The sequence below is a fragment of the Hyperolius riggenbachi genome, chromosome 7, assembly GCF_040937935.1.
Source record: "Hyperolius riggenbachi isolate aHypRig1 chromosome 7, aHypRig1.pri, whole genome shotgun sequence".
NCBI lineage: Eukaryota > Metazoa > Chordata > Amphibia > Anura > Hyperoliidae > Hyperolius > Hyperolius riggenbachi.
The window spans coordinates 291,499,871-291,524,433 of NC_090652.1; the positions used below are offsets into that span (position 1 = coordinate 291,499,871).

General features: G+C 46.8%; 1 protein-coding gene across 1 annotated transcript in view; it reads left to right on the top strand.

The window, feature by feature from the left end:
- The window catches only part of TMEM163 (transmembrane protein 163), a 196,690-nt gene that overhangs the window by 8,528 nt on the left and 163,599 nt on the right, over positions 1-24,563 (top strand). Inside the window, exon 2 of the mRNA XM_068247084.1 lies at positions 18,411-18,530. Within this exon, the coding sequence (XP_068103185.1) occupies positions 18,411-18,530 (120 nt within the window). The remainder of the gene's footprint in view (positions 1-18,410; positions 18,531-24,563) is intronic.

Below are 24,563 nucleotides of genomic sequence, written 5' to 3' on the forward strand. Positions count from 1 at the left end.
TCAGGGCTATGTGTCCCCGGGAGACAGAGGGGACAGAGGCGTAGCTAGGCTTTTCAGTGCCCGGGGACAAAGACAGTGTTTGCTCCCCACTTTGGAAAATTGGGCATGGCCACGCGTCAGAATGTGGGTGTGGTCATGGGTGGAGCCAATTGTACAAATGCTGTTTAGATAGCCAGATGTGCCCCCTTCCCCCTGTTTAGATAGCCAAATGTGCCCCCCTTTAGATAGCAAGATGTGCCCCCCTTGTTCTGCTGCTGTTAACATTTCTGCACTCCTCTGCAGAGTGAGGGAGAGAAGCCGGGGCACTTCAGGCAGCCAGCGAGTTGCCTCTCATTCACTTGGGGGTGCGGTGGCCATGCTCTGCACCCCCTTACAGTGCTGCGCCCGGGGACATGTGTTCCACCTTGCCCACCTATAGCTACGCCTCTGAGAGGGGGACAAAATAGGCACAGAGGAGACAGTGTTTCAACTTAACAATGGATTCAGGTTAAGAACAAACATACAGTACCTATCTCATTTGTTAACTAGGGACTACCTGTATTTCACTAGTCCCTTTATTAGGTATGTCTTGCTAGTACTGAGTAGGACTTATGTCATAGGCACGCACCATTCCCTTCATTGGGGGGAGCGGGAGCACACCTATTTTTTTGTAAGGGGGGGGGGGGGGGCACAAATACCTTAGCAGCACCCCTGTTAATGAGATAGGGCTAGTTGACATTGTCAGGAAGAGTATTTGATTGGCCCGATCTCATGCTTCATGGAATTTGGAGCAAATTTTCATGCAAACTGTAATCATTAGTATCTCTCTGACCATCATTGCCAGTTGCATAGGGGCTCACGTGACCTGTGTTGGGTATTTACACCCTATTGAGGCTATGAGCGATGCTGGTTCACCTCTATTGAGTGGCCTAGAGTAACAGTTATGATTACAGTTGTGCTTTTTCTAATTTGATCAAATGCTATTTTTTTTTTCGGTTTCCTGGTAATAGAATAACTGAATTAGCGGAACTTTGCGTGGGACTAATCTCATTTGAACACCGCTGATTAATTGACCGACAGCTCGTTAAATTAAAACAAGCAAGATCAACTTTAGTTATGATGGATATATAACAATATAAATGCCATTCGCAAGCGCCATAATAAGTCACCCGCGGTGGCCAAATCACATTTTTTTCTGCAGTGAGATATCAGTTTAGTATATAGATTATTGACTGCGTTTATTTATGCGGTGCAGTGGTGGTCAATGAGATTCAACTAATTCTGAGTTAAAGTGATCTGAAAGCCAGCATTTCTACTTTGCTCTAAAAGTTTCCTCACAGCTTGAAAACTACTATCCCAGAATTTTTTTTAAGCAGAACATCACTGAAATGGTTACACAAAGCACTTTGTCCTGCTATGCAGCTTCAAATCCACATCCAAACTGGAGATAACAGTATCTTTACACACATTGTAATAACATTGGAATGTAAACAAACACAGTGTAACTAGTGAAAAGGAGCTCTCTGTGAAGCTCTCTGTGCCTCACACACACAGTTCAGAATAGCTCATTAGAAGATGTTAATTATATAATAAAAAGCAGTTTGAATAAAATGCAATGACAGCATTTAGGGCACGATAAACTACACTTTGGAAACTTGTCATTTCCAGCAGGGTGTTGCAGCACACTGCTGGGGACACTGTGGAGCTGCAGCACACTGCTGGGGACGCTGTGAAGCTGCAGCACACTGCTGGGGACGCTGTGAAGCTTCAGCACACTGCTGGGGACTCTGTGAAGCTGCAGCACACTGCTGGGGACGCTGGGAAGCTGCAGCACACTGCTGGGGACGCTGGGAAGCTGCAGCACACTGCTGGGGACGCTGTGAAGCTTCAGCACACTGCTGGGGACTCTGTGAAGCTGCAGCACACTGCTGGGGATGCTGGGAAGCTGCAGCACACTGCTGGGGACGCTGGGAAGCTGCAGCACACTGCTGGGGATGCTGCAAAGCTGCAGCATACTGCTGGGGACACTTTGAAGCTGCAGCACACTGCTGGGGACACTTTGAAGCTGCAGCACACTGCTGGGGACGCTGTGAAGCTGCAGCACACTGCTGGGGACGCTGTGAAGCTGCAGCACACTGCTGGGGACGCTCTGAAGCTGCAGCACACTGCTGGGGACGCTGTGAAGCTGCAGCACACTGCTGGGGACGCTGTGACGCTGCAGCACACTGCTGGGGACGCTGTGAAGCTGCAGCACACTGCTGGGGATGCTGTGAAGCTGCAGCACACTGCTGGGGATGCTGTGAAGCTGCAGCACACTGCTGGGATCGCTGTGAAGCTGCAGCACACTGCTGGGGATGCTGTGAAGCTGCAGCACACTGCTGGGGACGCTGTGAAGTTGCAGCACACTGCTGGGGATGCTGTAAAGCTGCAGCACACTGCCGGGGACGCTGTGAAGCTGCAACACACTGCTGGGGACTCTGTGACAATGCAGCACACTGCTGGGGACACTTTGAAGCTGCAGCACACTGCTGGGGACGCTCTGAAGCTGCAGCACACTGCTGGGGACGCTGTGAAGCTGCAGCACACTGCTGGGGACGCTGTGAGGCTGCAGCACACTGCTGGGGATGCTGTGAAGCTGCAGCACACTGCTGGGGACGCTGTGAAGCTGCAGCACACTGCTGGGGACACTGTGAAGCTGCAGCACACTGCTGGGGACGCTGTGAAGCTGCAGCACACTGCTGGGGATGCTGTGAAGCTGCAGCACACTGCTGGGGACGCTGTGAAGCTGCAGCACACTGCTGGGGATGCTGTGAAGCTGCAGCACACTGCCGGGGACGCTGTGAAGCTGCAGCACACTGCTGGGGACGCTGTGAAGCTGCAGCACACTGCTGGGGACGCTGTGAAGCTGCAGCACACTGCTGGGGACGCTGTGAAGCTGCAGCACACTGCTGGGGACGCTGTGAAGCTGCGGCACACTGCTGGGGACGCTGTGAGGCTGCGGCACACTGCTGGGGACGCTGAGAGGCTGCAGCACACTGCTGGGGACGCTGTGAGGCTGCAGCACACTGCTGGGGACGCTGTGAGGCTGCAGCACACTGCTGGGGATGCTGTGAAGCTGCAGCACACTGCTGGGGACGCTGTGAAGCTGCAGCACACTGCTGGGGACGCTGTGAAGCTGCAGCACACTGCTGGGGACGCTGTGAAGCTGCAGCACACTGCTGGGGATGCTGTGAAGCTGCAGCACACTGCTGGGGACGCTGTGAAGCTGCAGCACACTGCTGGGGACTCTGTGAAGCTGCAGCACACTGCTGGGGACGCTGTGAGGCTGCAGCACACTGCTGGGGACGCTGTGAAGCTGCAGCACACTGCTGGGGACGCTGTGAAGCTGCGGCACACTGCTGGGGACGCTGTGAGGCTGCAGCACACTGCTGGGGACGCTGAGAGGCTGCAGCACACTGCTGGGGACGCTGTGAGGCTGCAGCACACTGCTGGGGATGCTGTGAAGCTTCAGCACACTGCTGGGGATGCTGTGAAGCTGGGACACAGTGTGTGCTGGAGCTGACATAGAGGTAAAGGGGAAAATTGGCCCAGGGCCCCTGAGCTCGGCAGAGGCACCTGCACTGCTGGACCCCAAGTTGCCTCTCCCTCCTCCTGCACCCCGAATCCCCCCCCCATAGGGAATATGCATTTACATGGTGTTGTTGGCCCCTTACAGATGCTCAAATGTGCTTGGTCACATAAATTAGTATTTATGACATTTAAAAAGTATGAATAGTCCAGGACAAATGTTAATATTTTTTTTTTATATATTTTTGTTTAAATTTTCCTTTAGTGATGGAACCGTTTCAGGTTTGGCTGGATGAGTGCATGTTAGGTAGTGAATGCTAAATTTGCTATGTTTTTAAAGCATACACTATTAAACAACACACTATTTAAATTAATAACACATAATTTTGTATTACGCGCGTTGAAAACATCACCACTCTTGATTATTTCCCTACCAACCCCTATCTAATGAACGCGCTCTACCGTACTTGCTGATAGTGCTTGTGGCGTTATGCCAATAGCACACACTGCGTTAAGCCATACACGCGTTCTGAAATAGCGCTGCATGTCATTAAATAGCACTGTTTAGTGAATCAACCCCCTATGAGTGATATGTGACGTCTAATCACTATTAGGACTCTCAGGTCTATAATGTGCAACTTTGATCAATATAACATGTAAGCTATGACCTCTAATGTCTTATCTGTGACCCTTAGACAGACGGATCAATTCTGAATCCTAAATAGGACCTCCCAACCGCTGATGAGAGTTACATATCCAATCTTTGGCTACAGTCCATATATGTATAGAAGGGTTAACTTTTTGCCAGGGACGTAACTAGGGGGAGTAGCATTGCAACTGCAGGGGGGCCTAGAGGTGGTGGGAGGGAGGGTCACCAAGAATAAGCAAAAGAAGGGTTGTGAACATTACAGGGGCTGCACTGATTTGCTTCTGGTCATGTGATCAAAATTTAAAGCTGGAATTCTTAGCTGCAGTAGGCTCATTTCACGTGCAGGCTCTGTTCCCAACAAACATTGCATGATCTTATGCCCTGAGATGACACAATTGCAGCACCTTGCTCTACTGCTTTAGTGTTGCTTTGTGTTGTATGGGACATCAGATGAGTGGATACTGATGGCTGTGTTTGCACATTTCTGTGACATTCTAAACCAGGGGTCAGGAACCTTTTTGGCTGAGAGAGCCATAAACGCCACATATTTTAAGTGTAATTCTGTGATAGCCATATATTTCAAACTGGGACAGTGTGCATGCGCAGCAGAGGGCTCACGTCCCTGTTGCTATGGTGATGTGTACACAGTTGATTCTCCGGGCAGCGGAAGTGTCAGACACGCCTTCAGCTTCTCTTGGGTTTCATCAACATCAGCAATTTCCCCGAGAGCTAGACAGGAGAAATACCGACTAACAGCTTGTACAATTAGCTAGCTGACTTGGGGGTTGATTCACTTTATAGGACAAGATCCCTGCACTTTGGCCCAATAGGCTGCCAGTCAAGTTACAGGCAGCCTATTGCGCCAATCAAAGTGCGGGAATCTTGTCCAACAAAGTCACTGGACCTGACAGGGCCCAGCGTGGGACAATTGGAGCAGCTGTTCGTTTTGGGGGGAACGCGAGTAAGTTAGTAGTGGATGCTACAGCAGTAGCATGCTTACTTTGAAAATTTTACTTGCACTGCCACACTAAGCTGCGCTTCTTGAGCAGTGTATCAACTCCTAACTATGAGCCAGATGTAGCCATCTAAAGAGCCACATCTGACTCCCGAGCCATAGGTTCCCAACCCCTGATGTAAACAGTGGCATTGGTACAGAATACAGAACAGTGAGGCCCCTGTGAAAAACATACACTGCATCCTCCCCCAGCACTGTATATAGTTGCATAGTCACCTGGGTGGGAAAATGACAAGCATGCATCAGGTTAAACCTTCTGAGCCTTGATGCATCTGATTTCAGAGGAAAGAAAAGGCAGAAGGGCAAGAAACTATCTCCTGACTAGATCGATATTATCTTCCCACTTCTACCAATCATAGCTGTGAATGCCTTTCAGAGCACAAAAAGCATCCATATCCCTTTTTTTAATTAACTGCTTGCTGACTGCGTCATGCCAATGGGCGTGGCCGCGGTGGCAGTCCTAGGACCGCCTAACGTCGATCGGCGTAAGGTCGTTGGAGCCTCCAGGGGATGAAAGGTGTCATAGTTAGGCTGAAGCACAGTGATTGGCTGACAGTGGAAGGGAGGGCGGGTTTAGAAAAAAAAAATAAAATGAGGAAATTTATTGTAAAAATAAATATAAATATTTGCTAAAAAACAAACAAACACTGGGGGAGCGATCAGACCCCACCAACCGAGAGCTCTGTTGGTGGGGAAAAAAAGGGGGGGGGGGGGGCATTAACTTGTTGTGTGCTGTGTTGTGCGGCCCTGCAGCGAGGCCTTAAAGCTGCAGTGGCCCTTTTTAAGAAAAATGGCCTGGTCTTTAGGGAGGGTTAACACTGCGGTCCTCAAGAGGTTAGAATACAGTATAGAATTTTCTATGACTACTTCCTATGGTAAGAGATCCACTCTGTGAAGAACCACTTTCCACACTGCTGGTAAAATCTCTTTTCCTTCATATCTAGTTCATTGTTCTTCTAATAGACCTAGTGATAAACAGGTAATTTGCCATGCCTTTATATTGCCTTTAGTTGTATTTATGTATTAGGCAGTCCCTCGGACAGCCTTTAGTTGTCTCTTTTTCAAGCCAAATAAGCCAAGTTTGTCTAATCTTCTTTCGTAAGTGAGGCTTTCCATCCATGGGTTAATTTAGTTGCCCGTTTTTGTACCTGTTCTAATATTTAAATGTCCTTCCTATAGTGTGGTGTCCAAAACTGTATCCCAGGTGTGGCTTTTATCTTCTATTTTATGCATGCCATACTTTTAATTGCTTTAGCGGCTGCTCCTTGGCATTGAATATGGATGTTTAATTTATTAGTAAATTAATAATAAGTTGTACAAAATGACCACATGATATGGAGGACCAAGCCCTGCTTTCTAAAGACTGGTACAGTAGGAGAGAGGTGTAAGTGGGGGAAGGGAATAGCTTGATAATTATTACAACTATGGATAGCACAGATACAGGTGATCATTTCTACTATGGTCCCAATGAAGAGCCATTCACATCTACAGTATATTATCTACTGTTTATATGCCACTAACTCTATATTATTTTGCATGTCAAGTATGAAGTCAGTAAAGTGTGTGCATGAATTAGGGGCGCAAGGAAAAATGGGAGCAGGGTGAAGTCCATAGAAGTGTAAACGATAAATACCGTTGTGAGTTGGGCGCCAGATGAAAATAAAAAAATATTTACAGTGGTAAAACAGATAGTAAAACAATGCCAATGGTAAGTTTAACCGATATTTTACTACAACTTAATCTAACCCTACTCTCACACAGAACCCTCCCCCATAAGATGCCTATCCCTATAAAAAAACTTTTCCTAATGCCTAACCCTTAACCTCCTGAGTGTTAGGCCGCTCAGGAGGTTTTGCCACTTTTTGCCCGCCAGTCCCCCCCCAGAGATCCCATGGCTGAAAACCCTCTAGCTAGCACTAGGTTAGCTAGTACAAATACCCGGCACCCCCCGATTCCCGCTGCTCCCCCGTTTATACATTACCCCCCCTGGATCCAGCGATCGGTACAGCCTCCCCGGACAGCTCCGGTCTTCACTATGGGGAGGATCGCACATGACATCATGACTTCGCAGACGTCATGCGCAAACCCGATCCTCCCCATAGAGAGACTGGAGCTGTGCAGGGAGGCTGCACGATCACTGGATCAAGGGGGGTAATGTATAAATGGGGAACCGGGGAGGGGGGGGATCACAGAGGAGCGGTTGGTGCCGGACACTTCTACTAGCTAGCCTAGTGCTAGCTCAAGGCTTTACACTCATTTGGGACAAAAAATGTATTATGGGGGACTCCTGGCGCGACATAGCCGTATGCCCGACACAGTGTTGGGCATACCACTAAGGAGGTTAAACCCCCCCTTTCTGATGCCTAATCCTAAACCCCCCCTTCCTGATGCCTAACCCTTAAAACCGCTACCTGATGCCTAACCCTAAAACCCAATTCCTGATGCTTAAACCTAAAACCTCCTACCTGACGCCTAACCCTAAAACCTTCTTTCTGATGTTTAAACCTAAAACCCCATTCTTTATGTCTAAGTCTAACCCTAAAACCCCCCTTCCGGACACCTAACCGTGAAACTCCCCTTCCTGACAGCTGACCCTAAAACCACATGAAAAGACCAATAATTTCAATAATTATAACTTTCTAATGTTAAAAAACAATGCAAAACTTCAAAAACTGTAACGTTCTAATTTGCAAAACTATATTTATCGTCCACCCAAATTCCTGCTTTCGGCGCTTAATAGCCATTATTTGCATTAGCGCCTATGGCAAATCAACCACTAGCTGCAGAGGCCCAAAATTTCCTGCTTCAATAAAGCATGTTAGCATATGAATTAAACATAAATGAACGTTTGAGGACTTCCAATCCTATAGATTATAGCTTTGGCTTGATCTATATATCTGACTAATATTATAAATGCTAAAGTTTGAATGTTAGGATGTTTGTTACTCAATCACGCAACAATGGCGGAACAGATTTGAATGAAATTTAGCACACACATAGTACATTACCTGGAATAACATATAGGATACTGTTTACCGTATTTCCCCTAAAATAAGACCTACCGCGAAAATAAGGCCTCCCTTATATTTCAAGCATGCTTGAAATATAAGACCTACTCCGAAAATAAGACCTAGCTGAGGGGGGCGCTGTGTGTATGGGGAGGTGTGGTCTCTTACCGCACCTCCCTTGTGGCTGCGTCCCCCTCCATTCCAAGTAATTTCTCCGGTGGTGGCGGCGGCAGCATGGTATTCAAGCTATGAGGGCGCCCTTTGACCCTCATGCTGCACACAGTACGCTTTGCCGGCTCGGCGCTGACACTCCCCTCATGTAATAATCAATGTGCAACTGGGACGCATCAGCCAGGCGCACGATCATGATAGGAAGGGAGCACCAGCACAAAGCCGGCAAAGCGTACTGCGTGCAGCTTGAGGGTCAAAGGGCGCCTTCATAGCTTGAATACCATTTCGCCACCGCCACCACCAGAGAAATTGCTTGGAACGGAGGGGGACGCAGCCACAAGGGAGGTGCGGTAAGAGCCTCCCCATACTCAAAGCATCTAGCCCCTCCCCCCCTGAAAATAAGCCCTAGCACATATTTCCTCCCCAAAAAGAATATAAGACAGTGTCTTATATTCGGGGAAAGACGGGTATCCCCATAACCAAAAAGTTATTGGAGACAAATACAAATTTCCCTGGGAATATGTAAACTGCAGCCATTCTTACACTGTTAATGGTAGTGTTCTTAAACTTTGCACAGTTGGTCACTGGGCGATTGGGATTAATATTCAGAAAAGTAGGTGGAGTCTACAAAAGCCAATCAAAATTCACCTATTTATTTTCAAGGGGAATATTTAATTGCTGCCATTCTTGCACTGTTAATGCCACAAGCCTCAAACCTGGTGCAGTTGGTCATTGGGTGACTGGGGATAAAATTCAGAAAAGGGGGTGGAGCCGCAGCCAATCAGATTTGTTCCATTTCAATGCAAATTATTTATGGCAAAGACCGCAAAGCTCACAAACTTGGTCATTGAGTAATTGTGTGTTAGGGTTAGAAAAACTGGGCGCAGCCAACACCAGCCAAATACATACCTGGGCAATGCTGAGCTACCAGAAGAAAAGTGCAATCTGCTCTACCCTCACCACTAGGAGCCAGTGCAGGGACCAGGCGACTCAACACTCAAAGCAGTACAAAAAAGGTGAAGTTCCGCACATGGATCCAGTGAAAAATTCCAAGCCTTTATTGAAAAACGTAAAACCAGATCACATGTATGGCTGACATGTTTCGGACGCACAATGGTCCTTAATCTTAGCATGTTTGAGTGGTAGGTGTCTTCAGTTGTGCGGCGTGTGTATGTGAGTTGGGGGTAGGTGTCTTCTCTTCAGCTGTGCAGCGTGTGTATATGAGTTGGGGGTAGGTGTCTTCAGCTGTGGGACATGTGTATGTGAGTTGGGGGTAGGTGTCTTCAGCTGTGGGACATGTGTATGTGAGTTGGGGGTAGGTGTCTTCAGCTGTGGGACATGTGTATGTGAGTTGGGGGTAGGTGTCTTCAGCTGTGGGACATGTGTATGTGAGTTGGGGGTAGGTGTCTTCTCTTCAGCTTTGCAGCGTGTGTATGTGAGTTGGGGGTAGGTGTCTTCAGCTGTGCAGCATGTGTATGTGAGTTGGGGGTAGGTGTCTTCTCTTCAGCTGTGCAGCGTGTGTATGTGAGTTGGGGGTAGGTGTCTTCTCTTCAGCTGTGCAGCGTGTGTATGTGAGTTGGGGGTAGGTGTCTTCTCTTCAGCTGTGGGACATGTGTATGTGAGTTGGGGGTAGGTGTCTTCTCTTCAGCTGTGCAGCGTGTGTATGTGAGTTGGGGGTAGGTGTCTTCTCTTCAGCTGTGGGACATGTGTATGTGAGTTGGGGGTAGGTGTCTTCTCTTCAGCTGTGCAGCGTGTGTATGTGAGTTGGGGGTAGGTGTCTTCTCTTCAGCTGTGCAGCGTGTGTATGTGAGTTGGGGGTAGGTGTCTTCAGCTGTGGGACATGTGTATGTGAGTTGGGGGTAGGTGTCTTCTCTTCAGCTGTGCAGCGTGTGTATGTGAGTTGGGGGTAGGTGTCTTCAGCTGTGGGACATGTGTATGTGAGTTGGGGGTAGGTGTCTTCAGCTGTGGGACATGTGTATGTGAGTTGGGGGTAGGTGTCTTCTCTTCAGCTTTGCAGCGTGTGTATGTGAGTTGGGGGTAGGTGTCTTCAGCTGTGCAGCATGTGTATGTGAGTTGGGGGTAGGTGTCTTCTCTTCAGCTGTGCAGCGTGTGTATGTGAGTTGGGGGTAGGTGTCTTCTCTTCAGCTGTGCAGCGTGTGTATGTGAGTTGGGGGTAGGTGTCTTCTCTTCAGCTGTGGGACATGTGTATGTGAGTTGGGGGTAGGTGTCTTCTCTTCAGCTGTGCAGCGTGTGTATGTGAGTTGGGGGTAGGTGTCTTCTCTTCAGCTGTGGGACATGTGTATGTGAGTTGGGGGTAGGTGTCTTCTCTTCAGCTGTGCAGCGTGTGTATGTGAGTTGGGGGTAGGTGTCTTCTCTTCAGCTGTGCAGCGTGTGTATGTGAGTTGGGGGTAGGTGTCTTCTCTTCAGCTGTGCAGCGTGTGTATGTGAGTTGGGGGTAGGTGTCTTCTCTTCAGCTTTGCAGCGTGTGTATGTGAGTTGGGGGTAGGTGTCTTCTCTTCAGCTGTGCAGCGTGTGTATGTTAGTTGGGGGTAGGTATATTCAGCTGTGCTGTGGCTGTGGGTGTGCTGAGGCTTCAAGGGCGCAATGAATAATTAAAGTAGATGTGGAAAGCATGAAATCAAAGCTGAGGCATTATAAAACTCACATGACGAGTTAACCAGAGAGGTAACAAATCACATTAGGAGACCAGCATTGTGACTCATACACTCATCAGTGGCTCTGCTGGCCCAGACAGGAACACAGACAGATAGATAGATAGATAGATAGATAGATAGATAGATAGATAGATAGATAGATAGATAGATAGATGAGCTATTTAGATGTTGATGGATGGATGGATGTATAGATAGATATTTAGATATGGATAGATGAATAGATAGATATGGATGGATGGATAGATAGATAGATAGATAGATAATATATATATATTTAGATATAGATATATAATAGATAGATATTTAAATATGGATAGATAGATAGATAGATAGATAGATAGATAGATAGAAAGATAATATATAGGTATTTAGAGATGGATAGAGATAGATAGATAGATAATATATATATATTTAGATATAGATATATAATAGATAGATATTTAAATATGGATAGATACAGGGGCGTAGCAATAGGGGGTGCAGAGGTAGCGACCGCATCGGGGCCCTTGGGCCAGAGGGGCCCCGAAGGGCCCTCCCTCAACTACAGTATTAGCTCTCTATTGGTCCTGTGCTCATAATAATCACTTCTATAGATACTTTGAATAGTGGTAATCATTAACAAACTGTTCCCCAACCCCTTCTTGCACCTCTGACACTGTAGTTGCCATTGGCAGGTTTTGGTGTGCCGTATCAATGGTTATGTATAGAGTGCTTGGGGGGCCCCATTGTAAAACTTGCATCGGGGCCCACAGCTCCTTAGCTACGCCACTGGATAGATAGATAGATAGATAGATAGATAGATAGAAAAAAGAGAGGATAATATCTATAATAGAAGAGAGGATAATTGATAGCTACCGTATATGAATAAATAAATCCTACAGATATAAATATATTTAGTAGATAGAAATATATAGATTTCTAAGCAGATAGGTAAACAAAAATATGAATGCGACTTGTAGACAGATAATAGATAGCTAAACAGATATGGGACAAAATAGGAGAAACAAATAAATAGATACCTAGGTAAAAAGAAATAGGAAACTGACATCCATGTATATAGATAGATGATAGCTATTCTGTAGATAGATAGCTAGTGCTACTAGACATACAGATAATGATATATATACACACTTGGCACATACAGTAACAGAGAGCAGTTCACTGACTTGTATATTAGGAAGAAGGAGCCGCATGCCTGGTCGTTAACCCTTTCCCCGCCTCATCCGAGTGGCACCCACCCCCTGCTTCACGCGCTTTTCCCTCCCCCAGCCTGGACAGCGAGGGGTTAAAATCTTCACCAACCCTTTCACTAAATATAGTTATTGATTGTGAGTAGATGATTCAGGGCCCCCATGCGGCGCAGGGATTTATCAAACGCTTTACAAGGGATTTAAAAAGGGAGAACAAAGACCTGGGAGGACCATATGGCGGGGACCCTGCTTCTCAGCATCGCTGGGCAATAACAGGAATGAGTCCAGCACCTGTACCGTCCCTGTGGGGGCCGGCTTTGCTGCCGCAGATGGGGGAGGGGGGAGCGTTTAATATTTATGGGTGGGATAGAAATAGTACAGGATGGCTACGTGGTAATAGAGAGCGACAGACATAGATACAGATGGGATGTGGGGGAGGCGGCGGAAGTCTATTTTGGGATTTATTTTCTGCATTATAAACGTGTCTGTTGGTGGAATCTGCCGCTTGGCTTTCTCTACACGGAATATGTTCCTCACAACCAATTACATTGTTTTCTCTATATTTGTATTTGTCCCTGATTCAGGATCCCTCAAAGGGAGGCAGCTGTTCTCCGGTGACTGTAGGCCGCCTGTAGTCACACGGATTGTTCTAGAATGCAATTAGGGATCAGGGGTGTAGAGCTGTGGAGGAAATACAGATCCTAGTGTGTATTGTTTGACTACTTGCCGACCGGCCGTGTCACACCGATGGGCGTGGACACGGCGGCAGCCCCAGGACCGCCTAACGCCGATCGGCGGAAGGTCCTTGGGGCGAGGTTTGATGGAGATCGTGAGCGCTGCCTGGATGTTGGAGCTCCGCCTCTCCTTCAGTCTCCCAGTATGTGATCGTATGTACAAAAAAAAACACACCTGTTTACAAAAATGATTGGTAATGCGCTCATTTAGGACTGGAACCCACTATAGCAATTTTTTTAGCGTTTAGGGAACGATTCAAAATGCTAGCGATCACCCTAAACGCTCAGCTAATGTTAATGCATGGATTCCACTGGAGCGATTGCAATTACCAAAATCGCAAATGCAGGACATGCAGCATGATGTCAAGTATATAAACGCTGGCAAAATCGCTCGTCAAAACTTACACAGAGCGATTTCGATAGCGTTTTTAAATTACTGCACACTGTAAAAAAATTTATATTAATTGAAAGGACCAATCAGAATTAAAACCGCTAATCGCTAACTACTACATAATCGCTGGCAAAACGCTTACACTGTTTAAAATTGCTACCACAATCGCCATAAAACGCTCATGAAATTGCTAACAAAATGCTCATTAAAAATGTTAGCGATTGCGGTTAGCGATAGCGTATTGTAGTGGTTTCCAGGCCTAAGAATACATTGGGCCCGTCCGCTTCTCTGAATAATCAGATCAGAAAAACATTCGGCTAATAAGCACCTTTAGGGCTGGTTCACATCTAGGCGATTAGTGGGTGATACCCGCTAATCGCCGAAGTGCTAGCGCAATATTAAGTATATGCCAGTGATCTCACTGCCGCGATTGCCGCCAATCGCATGCGTTTCACAATTAGCGGCATTCGCTATCGCGTTACATGCAGCATTTTTCGCCGTTCGGGAGCCATCGCGATTAGCATGCTATAGAAGTGCTAATCAAATGCAAATGTGTACAGTAATTTTTCCGTGATAATCGTGGTAAAATCACCCGTGCAAAGGTTTGCCTTTTTCAAGTGTGAATGGGCCCTTAGGGTTTAACCAGTTGTTGCCTCATGACATGAAAATAATTCTCTGCACTCTCTTTCCTACAAAATCCTAGATAACGCTGTTTATCTCTGAGCTGATAAAAACTCTATACAGTTGAAAAGAAATCACAGCAAACCCCTCTCCTCCCCCAAGGGAATTCAATGGCATGGCTAATGAGTAAACAAGTATAAAATAAACATTCCAGTAGCAGGCAGATGTAACAATTCAGTAGCTTGTACAATGTGTTACTAATACATTATGAAAATAAATTACCTGTTTATAGAGAACCCGAGGCGGTTCATGGGGGGGCAGATGGGACACAGAGGCATGTTCTCTGCCTCATGACATGCCTCTGTGTCAGCCCACCGCCACTTTCTGCCCCCCCCCGCCACGCTATAGCCCCCGACATTAGCAACAATATTTGTAGCTATCTCTGAGCTAAACATAGGGGAGATGGATTCCATGTCTAAAACGCCAGACAGGGGCCTTCCTGCAGGGTTTCCAGAGCTGCTATTGGGCAGCTCTCTCTTCCTGGCCATCCCCCTGCCACTCCCCCGCCTCCCTGCACGCTGTGAGAGACACACAGTCTCTCATTCCAGCGTCATGACTCAGAGGTCACAAAAGTGAAAGTGGGCCAGTGAGGTCCACAGGAGCGGCGGGGAGTGGTGGCCGTTTCGACAGCAGATTCGATCCTGGGATCGAATCTGCTGCCAATCGTTCGCGGTAAACGCAGCCGCCGATCCGATTTCCTCCCGAAATCGGATCGGTCCGTCGATCGCGCCGTGCGGGAAATTACCCTCGATCGCCCGCAGGTAAAGTGCGCGTCGCTAGCGGCGGCCGATCCGATCAAGTATACATTACCTGAGGCTGGCTCCCGGGCGTCTTCTCCGCGCTGCACGGCTCTGTTCCGGCTCCATCCATCCCGGCGCTTCCTGTGTCACTGCAGTGACCAGGAAGTTCAAATAGAGGGCGCTCTATTTGAACTTCCTGGTCACGGAGTAACACAGGAAGCGCCGGGATGGAGCCGGAACAGAGCCGTGCAATGCGGAGAAGATGCCCGGGAGCCAGCCTCAGGTAATGTATACGGGGGGGGAGGAGGGGGGGGACAGGCGGCTGGAGCAGCTCAGCAGATGGTGAATCGGTTTCAGGCTGAAATCGATTCACAATCTGTTTGCAGTAAAGGCAGCCATACGATCCCTCTCTGATCAGATTCGATCAGATAGGGATCTGTCAGCTGGTCGATCTAATGGCACATCGACCAGTGTATGGCCACCTTAAGGGAATTAAGTTCAGTTATAGATAAACCCCTTTATCTTATCTTTTGTGACTCTCTTGCAACTGGCAGAGTCCCAGTGGATTGGCGTACAGCCCACCTTTTCCCATTATTTAAGAAGGGCAAAAAATCAGATCCAGGAAATTATAGACCTGTAAGCTTAACATCAGTTGTATGCAAACTATTTGAGGGGTTACTAAGAGATACTATACGTGACTTCATAGTAGAAAATAATCTTATTTCTCAGCATCAACATGCGTTTACTAAAGACAAGTCCTGTTTGACTAACATGCTCAGCTTTTATGAGGTAGTGAACGCTAATATGGATATTGGGAATGCTGTAGATGTGATATACTTGGACTTTGCAAAGGCCTTCGACACTGTTCCCCACAAAAGTCTGGTGCAAAAGTTGAGGATGCAAGGACTGGGGAAGAGTCTGTGTTCATGGATAGGGAACTGGCTAATGGACAGAAAACAAAGAGTTGTGGTCAATGGATCGTACTCAAAATGGGAGACTGTTAGCAGTGGGATCCCACAGGGGTCTGTTCTGGGTCCAGTGCTCTTCAATTTATTTATTAATGACCTAGTAGATGCAGTAGTGAGCAATGTTACTATTTTTGCAGATGATACAAAAATGTGCAGAATCATCAACTCTCAGGAAGATAGTGTCATATTGCAACAGGATCTGGATAGGATGGCTATATGGGCTCATACATGGCAGATGAAATTCAATGTTGGCAAATGTAAAGTCATGCATTTTGGACGTACTAATGGTCTAGCACCATACAAAATAAATGGGATACAATTGGGGACATCAAACTTGGAGAAGGACTTAGGAGTACTCATTGACAACAAGTTAACTAATCGTACTCAATGCCAAGCAGCTGCAGCTAAAGCTAACAAAATTTTGGGATGCATTAAAAGGGAAATAAAAACTTGAGATGCTAGCATAATATTGCCCCTGTTTAACTCTCTAGTAAGGCCACATCTGGAATATGGAATTCAGTTCTGGGCACCACATTACAAAAAAGATATTGCAGTTTTAGAGCAGGTGCAGAGACGAGCAACAAAATTGATACGTGGGATGGAAGGTCTCACTTATCAAGAAAGGTTAGATAAATGGGTTTATTTAGTCTAGAGAAAAGACGCCTTAGTGGGGATCTAATTAACATGTATTAATACATCAGAGGGCAATATAATAGCTTGGCGGATGAGCTTTTTGTCCCTAGGCCTTCTCAAAGGACTAGAGGACATGATCTGCGCATGGAGGAAAAACGTTTTAGCCATTTATTTAGGAAAGGGTTCTTTACAGTAAGAGTGATTAAGATGTGGAATGCATTGCCACAGGAAGTCGTTATGGCAAACTCTATACCTGCATTTAAAGGGGGCTTAGATGCTTTCCTTGCGTTGAAAGACATCCATGGCTACAATTACTAGGTAATGCCTAATGATGTTGATCCAGGGATTTTATCTGATTGCCATCTGGAGTTGGGAAGGAATTTTTCCCTTTAGGGGCTAATTGGACCATGCCTTGTAAGGGTTTTTTCGCCTTCCTCTGGATCAACAGGGATATGTGAGGGAGCAGGCTGGAGTTGTACTTTATACTGGTTGAACTCGATGGACGTATGTCTTTTTTCAACCAAAATAACTATGTAACTATGTAACTTTATTCCTTATTTTCCTTTTCAAATGCATAGAAAATAAGGTGTTTACTAAAAACAAATATCAGCCACAAAAAGCCTAGTTTGTCCTGAAACAAAAAACAAACAAACAAAGTATATAGATCACTTAGTTGACATATTTATTGATAAAGTTATTGCCAAAATTATCAGAGCTGAGCTGAACTGTGAAAACGACCAGGGTAGGGAAGTGGTTAAAGGACACCTGAATGGAAAAAAAGTGCCCCAAGCAGATACTTACCTCACAAAGCCTGTGGATAGTCTGTGTATGTAATAAAAGAACACCTGAAAATTTGGGCACCCAGGAAAGTCAATTGTAGAATATCGGTAAATTTACTGATATTCTACTATTAAAGTGTAAAGAAAGATTGTAAAACATACAAAGTATTGAATACTGATATTGTACTATAGCTAAATCCAGCCCTACTCTCACACAGAACCCTCTTCCCCCCACTCCTAACCCTAACCATCCCGTCACGCACAGACATCCTACCTAACCAACCTTAACCAACCACCTAACCTTAAATTGAATCTGAGATGAGAACGAAGTGTCTCAGGTTCTGTACTTACCTGGGGCCTCCTTAAGCCTCCTTAGGTCCATTCGTCCCTTGCCGTCTCTCCGTGTGGCTCCAGCCCCCCATAATTCAGCCTGAAAGCCTGGTCGAGTCACACGGGGAGATGGCAAGGGACGATTGGCCTTAAAGGGGCTTAAGAAGGCCCAGGTAAGTATGGAAGCTGAGACGCTTCTTGTCCAAGGTACACTTTAACTGTTTCTGGACCGACGCAGTATGAATCCATGTCCAGCAGGTGGTGCTGCGAGTCGCATTGACCGCCCGTCCCCACCGTTACCGCTGATCTCGCCGCTCTGTCCCCGCCGCAATTCGCTCGCCCTGCCATCTCTATGACGGCAGAGCTCTGTGAGCAGGTCAGGCCCATTAGCTTACATTGATTGACAGGGTCAGGAGCCTGGTCCTGGCAGTGGATTTTTGCGGCGATTCATCGAGAAGCGGAGTTTTACTGTACCAGCAGCCTGTGGTCCCTAAGAGGGCAGAGGCTGCTGGTATCAAAGTGGTTAACCATCCCCCATCACCAATTGTAAAAAAACTTAATTTTTGGGGCACCACCAAAGGCACCAATTAAACATCAGGTGCTGGAACCAGTGCCTGCTATTTATCGGCCTCCATGGGCACCTAAATTTCCCTTCAATACCAATCCAGGCACCCACAGCAGCCACACTTACAGAGTGAACTCTGCACTTCTTCTGGTCATGTGATCAAAATTTCTGGTGTTATCATTTTGAGACAAAAAAATGGCAGCCTGAACAGGAGGGTTTTCAGTCCATTCACTTACATGTTAAAGTAACTGAGTTATTCCTTGCTTGTGATTGGCTTAAATACACATATCCTTTATCATATTAATTTTACAAATACTTTTTTTTTTCTTCCCCAGGATTACTAGAAAGCAGCACAAGACTGAAGCCACACGAAGCCCAGGATTACAGGAAAAAAGCATTATGGGTATCCTGGTCATCCATCGTTGTCACATTGGTCCTGGCTGTGGCAGCTTTCAGTGAGTACATCCTATTCTTACAGACTACCCAGCAAGCTCATGGTGAACCAGAACCCAATGGAGTGTGTAAAGGGGATATAAAGGACCAAAAAGCCCTCTTACTAGAATGTTAGAGACTCTGTAATAAAAAAAAAAGCCTCTTGGGATACTTACCCCGGGAGACCCTGAGGTTGCATCTCGCCTCGAAAGCAAGCCTTGAAGACTTCCCAAAAGCCTTCAAAAGCTAGCGTCTTGACACTGGTGTTTAAACACTGGCGTTTGAACATGGCGGCGAGCAAAAGTCCGTGTGAACCAGCCCAGCTCTTACTCTGCTTCAATCTGGGATGTTCTGGGCGTTCTGTACTCCATAACGCTGTTGTCGTGGTTGTAAAGAAGTTCAATTTGAGTTTCTGTCAATTTGGGGAATAATTCACCACGTCTTGCTTCAAATTGAAATGTACAGATAATATTTTATAACCTGAATGCAAACCTGAAGTGAAAAAAAATCCCAGTTATATGATATATATGATATAATGAATTTTATGTGTAATACGAATAATGAATATGACATTGCTAACAAACGATAAGAGTCTCATATTTTTATTTTCAGTTATTTAGTTTTTTTTTTATATAACATTGATTCATTCTGTCACAGTTGCAGTTTTAAAACCACACCCTGTCTTTTAAGCTATAAAACTAAGCAGAAATAATGACCCTTTGAACTTTCCTGCCGTATAACCTTATCTCAAGCTGTCTCTCACGGTCTCCTGGCTGTTAAAGTGCTTCAGAAAACAGGACTGTATTCAACCCAGTAGGAATAGCTCAGGGAAGCTCTTTTTGCATAGATACCACCTGAAGTTTTTTAGCTCTTCCTGAACTGGAAAACAATTTGAGGCTCTTTTCTTTGCAACTAATGTTCTATTTCTTAGCTGTACTACACATACAATTCTGGATCTCATAAGTTTATTTTCGCTTCAGCAGCACATTAAATCCTATCTACTAGGATTATGGGAATTTTATAACAAAAGTGGGTATTTCCCTGTGAGGAGGGATAATGTGAATGCCGACCTTGTGCTTTTTACATCTCTGCATCTTATAATAGCCGATGATGCCCTCTGACAATAATTGCAGCAGTATCTCATTATTTCATGTAAATATAATTAGAGGAGCCGACTGAGGAGATAATAGTCATCATTGTTTAGTAAGAAAATAGCGTGCCACCTCGGCGCCGCTCACCAGGCGAGATAACAGACGCGCGCGATCCGCAGCCCCTGACCTGAGGGGGATTTGTGTCGCCTCCCAAGAGGGATAGCCGCGGCTCACCTGAGCGCTCGCCGCACATGTTAGCATACATTACAGGAAACCATTTACAGCAGAGAATGGAGCAGTCGGAGCGTCGGGTAGAAACGCATTACCATGCGGAATGCTATCCGCGGAGAGGCGACCGCCGTGGCTATACGGACCACCGCATGAATAGCGGGGTCGGCCTCCTTGGCTTTTCGGAGCGCGAGGCCCGGAAATGTTATCTCACGGCTGTCGAATGTGGATCCATTAAAATATGGAAATAAGTCGCATCTCTTTGTGAAGCGCACAAGAGGGAGCCTGCGAAGGCGAGAATGTAAATCGCCGCCGGTGATGGCTTAATCCCTAATTCCCTTCTTTACTCTACCGCTCAAAGGCTTGTACAAAAACTTTATTGTAGCTTCACAGGAAACAAAATAGAATACAACAAAAAGATGTATTTTTTCTCCCCCTAGCATCAACCTCTAGGTGAAAAGAAGGCTTCAAAGCAGATCTCCGCCCCTCCCCACCCCTAAAAAAAGAAAAGCACATGTAGGGAGAAGACCTCATTATTATCTCTTTAAAGTGGACTTGAACTCTTGCACAGGACAGAAGGATAACATAGAGGAATGCACCCTGTATGTATTTAGAGAGTTTAGCCTGTGTAATTCCCCCCTCATTTGTATGACTAGTCACCACTGTAATTTGATCTCTTCAGCTTTTGTCAGCTGCTGCCTCAGCAGAGCAGCTTATTTGTAAACACAGGATGATAACCCTATGTGTGCTTCCAAGCAAACAGGAAATAGACACAGTGCAGATTTATTGCAGGCTTTGTATTCCTCTCAATTCAGGTTCCCCTTTAAGCAGTGCCAGGAAATCAAAGGCAGAAAAACTTAGGAAACCATAGACTCAGGCAGACCACATTGGTAATCCCAGCTTTATTATTCCATTGATGGTCGGATTTAAACTTTTACTTCCCCTAGACCAAGTATGTAATGTCTTTCCTTTCTTGCACTGCAGTGCCCCTCCCATTCCATGTGCAGCCCCCTCTTCCATGTGTATCATCCATGTACAGCAGTGCCCCTCCCACTCCATATGTAGCCCCCTCTTCCATGTGTATCATCCATGTACAGCAGCCCCTCCCATTCCATATGCAGCCCCCTCTTCCATGTGTATCATCCCTGTACAGCAGCCCCTCCCATTCCATGTGCAGCCCCCTCTTCCATGTGTAGCATCCATGGACATCAGCCCCCTCCCATTCCATGTGCAGCCCCCTCTTCCATGTGTATCATCCCTGTACAGCAGCCCCCTCCCATTCCATATGCAGCCCCCTCTTCCATGTGTATCATCCATGTAGAGCAGCCCCTCCCATTGCATGTGCAGCCCCCTCTACCATGTGTATCATCCATGTAGAGCAGCCCCTCCCATTCCATGTGCAGCCCCCTCTACCATGTGTATCATCCATGTACAGCAGCCCCTCCCATTCCATGTGCAGCCCCCTCTTCCATGTGTAGCATCCATGGACATCAGCCCCCTCCCATTCCATATGCAGCCCTCTCTTCCATGTGTATCATCCATGTACAGCAGCCCCTCCCATTCCATATGCAGCCCCCTCTTCCATGTGTATCATCCATGTAGAGCAGCCCCTCCCATTCCAAGTGCAGCCCCCTCTTCCATGTGTATCATCCATGTACAGCAGCGCCCCTCCCATTCCATGTGCAACCCACTCTTCTATGTGTATCATCCATATACAGCAGCCCCCTCCCATTCCATGTGCAGCCCCCTCTTCATGTGTATCATCCATATACAGCAGCCCCCTCCCATTCCATGTGCAGCCTCCTCTTCCATGTGTAATATCCATGTACAGCAGCCCCCTCCCATTCCATGTGCCGCCCCCTCTTCTATGTGTATCATCCATGTACAGCAGCCCCCTCCCATTCCATGTGCAGCCTCCTCTTCCATGTGTAATATCCATGCACAGCAGCCCCTCCCCTTCCATGTGCAGTCCCCTCTTCCATGTGTATCATCCATGTATTGTAGCCAGGGGCGTAGCAATAGGGGGTGCAGAGGTAGCGACCGCATCGGGGCCCTTGGGCCAGAGGGGCCCTGAAGGGACCTCTCTCAACTGCAGTATTAGCTCTCTATTGGTCCTGTGCTCACAGTGGCTGAATAGAGTACTGGTTAAGGGCTCTGCCTTTGACATGGGAGACCAGGGTTCGAATCCTGACTAGGTCAAGTACTCAAAATTCAGTAAGGAGTTCAAGGCAAGACTCCCTAACACTGCAGGGTGGCCTCTTGAGCGCGTCCCAGTGGCTGCAGCTCTTGAGCGCTTTGAGTCCGACAGGAGAAAAGCGCTATACAAATGTTCGGATTATTATTATATTATTATAAAAATCACTTCTAAAGATACTTTGAATAGTGGTAATCATTAACAAACTGTTCCCCATCCCATTCTAGCACCTCTGACACTGTAGTTGCCATTGGCAGGTTTTGGTGCGCCGTATCAATTGTTATGTATAGAGTGCTTGGGGGGCCCCATTGTAAAACTTGCATCGGGGCCCACAACTCCTTAGCTACGCCACTGATTGTAGCCCCTCCCATTCCATGTGCAGCCTCCTCTTCCATGTGTATAATCCATGTACAGCAGCCCCTCTCTTTCATGCACAGCTCCCTTGAGCATCAGCTTCCCTTTTTCATGAGTTGCTCCCCATTTGCAGCTTTCTCTTTCATATGTAGCAACCCCTCTTTCATGTTCAGGTGCCCCATTGGTCTGTAGCCGCCCAAGGCCCATGCCTTTTTGGCCTTCCCAGAAATCCAGCCCTGATTCCATTCGGATCTCTATCAGTCCTGAGGTTCTGTCTGTGCCTTATGATTTAGCCATTGCAGAGCCTCCTGCTACCTCCTGTACCTGGAGGAGGGGTGGGCTGCTTCCATCTGCGGGTTTCTGCTGACTGAGCATTCTGCAGGAGACAGTCTGGGACTCTCCTGGTCTCTTAAGAAGCTGCTGAGATTGATTTTGCTGCACATCCTCCACTTTATGCAGCTGACTTAATGTAACAAGAGATCAAGGCTCAGCCAGCAGTACCTGCCAGTCAGCGCTGTCTCACGTGTGGATGGGAGAATCATCAGGATTATGAAACTCCTGCTGGATCACTCTGAGGTCTCACAGCACCGGTGGAATTAATCACAGTTGCGTCCAGCCCTGGAATGAGAGCCTGAGGCCATCATACGAAAGTGCACCTGTCACCTGGGCACAATAGATGATCATGTAATTCCTGTGGTTACTTACAGCATATGACATGGCGCTACATTCCAGGAACCTGTCTGTTCTCATGTCCAAAGAAGACATGGGGGACTAATTCTGATCTGCTTGATGGATAATTAAAAGTGGCCATACACTTATCGATTTATTGCATTGATAAAGTGGACCTCAACTCTTGCAAAGGACACAAGGAAAACAGAGAGAAATGTGTGTGTGTTTTTAGAGATAAGAGCCTGTCTATTTCCTCCTCATCGTCAAGTAATCACAAGTGTAACTCTCAGCTGTGTCAGCTCAGGAATCCTGTCCACAGCAGAGCAGCTAATTTGTAAACACAGGATGTTATCCCTATGTCTGCTTACATGAAAGCAGGAAGTAGACACACTGCAGATTTAGTGCAAGGAGTTCTGTAAGTTGTAAAGAAGAAATGTTTTTCTTTAAATGTTATTATGCTGTTGCTTATCTTTTAGAGCAGAGAGGACGTTCTGAGTTCAGGTCCACTTTAATCACATCAGCTCAATATAGATGCCGCAAACTATTCAAAACTGGTCGATTTGTTCGATTGCACAAGACGGAAAATCTTGGTTGATCGGTGATGGGGCGGAAGCGCGTCGCTAGCGGTGAACTATTCAAGCGAAGAAGCTTCTCTCACCTGTCCTCCAGGCGATTCCAGTGCCTTCCCTCTCTGCTGGCTGCTCCTTCCCCTCTTTTCACTCCCAAGGAGTGACGTCCCAAATGCTAGAGACCAAATACTAGAGCCTCTAGTGGTCACATACGGTACTGCCACAGTGCCCCTAGTGTTTGTCCTCACAGTGTTCCCCAACAGTGCTGCTCAAATCCAATCCGGATAGCTACTCGGATAGTAGCTATCCGGATATTTCCCAGTAATGCATTGCGGCCTGGGCGGGGGCTTTAATCCTACCCATCATGACGTCTTCTTCGTCCGTCCCTCGGCGCCTCCCACGATGCGCTCCAATCCGGCGTCACGTGACTAAAAACACTTCCTCCTTCCGAGTTGAAGGAGGAACTGTATAGTCACGTGACGCCGGATTGGAGCGCATCGTAAGAGGCGCTGAGGGACGGACGAAGAAGACGTCATGATGGGTAAGATTAAAGCCCCCGCCCAGGCAATGCATTACTGGGAAATATCCGGAAAGCTACTATCCAAGTAGCTATCCGGATCGAATTTGAGCAGCAGTGTTCCCCAACCCTCTCCTCAGGGCCCACCAACAGTGCATATCTTGTGGAAATCCACAGAGGTAGTTAATCAGCTCTGCTGAGACACTAATACCCCACCTGTGATTGTGTGTGGTTTTCTGCAAAACATGTACAGTTTGTGGGCCTTGAGGACAGGGTTGGGGAACTCTGCTCTATACTGTGTTTCTCAACATTTTATTTTTATTGTTGATTTATATAGCGCCAACATCTTCCGTGGCGCTGTACAAAAGCATACAGGGTATACCAATACAAAGTATACAATACAACAGTTGATACAAGGCAAGAGGGTAGAACAG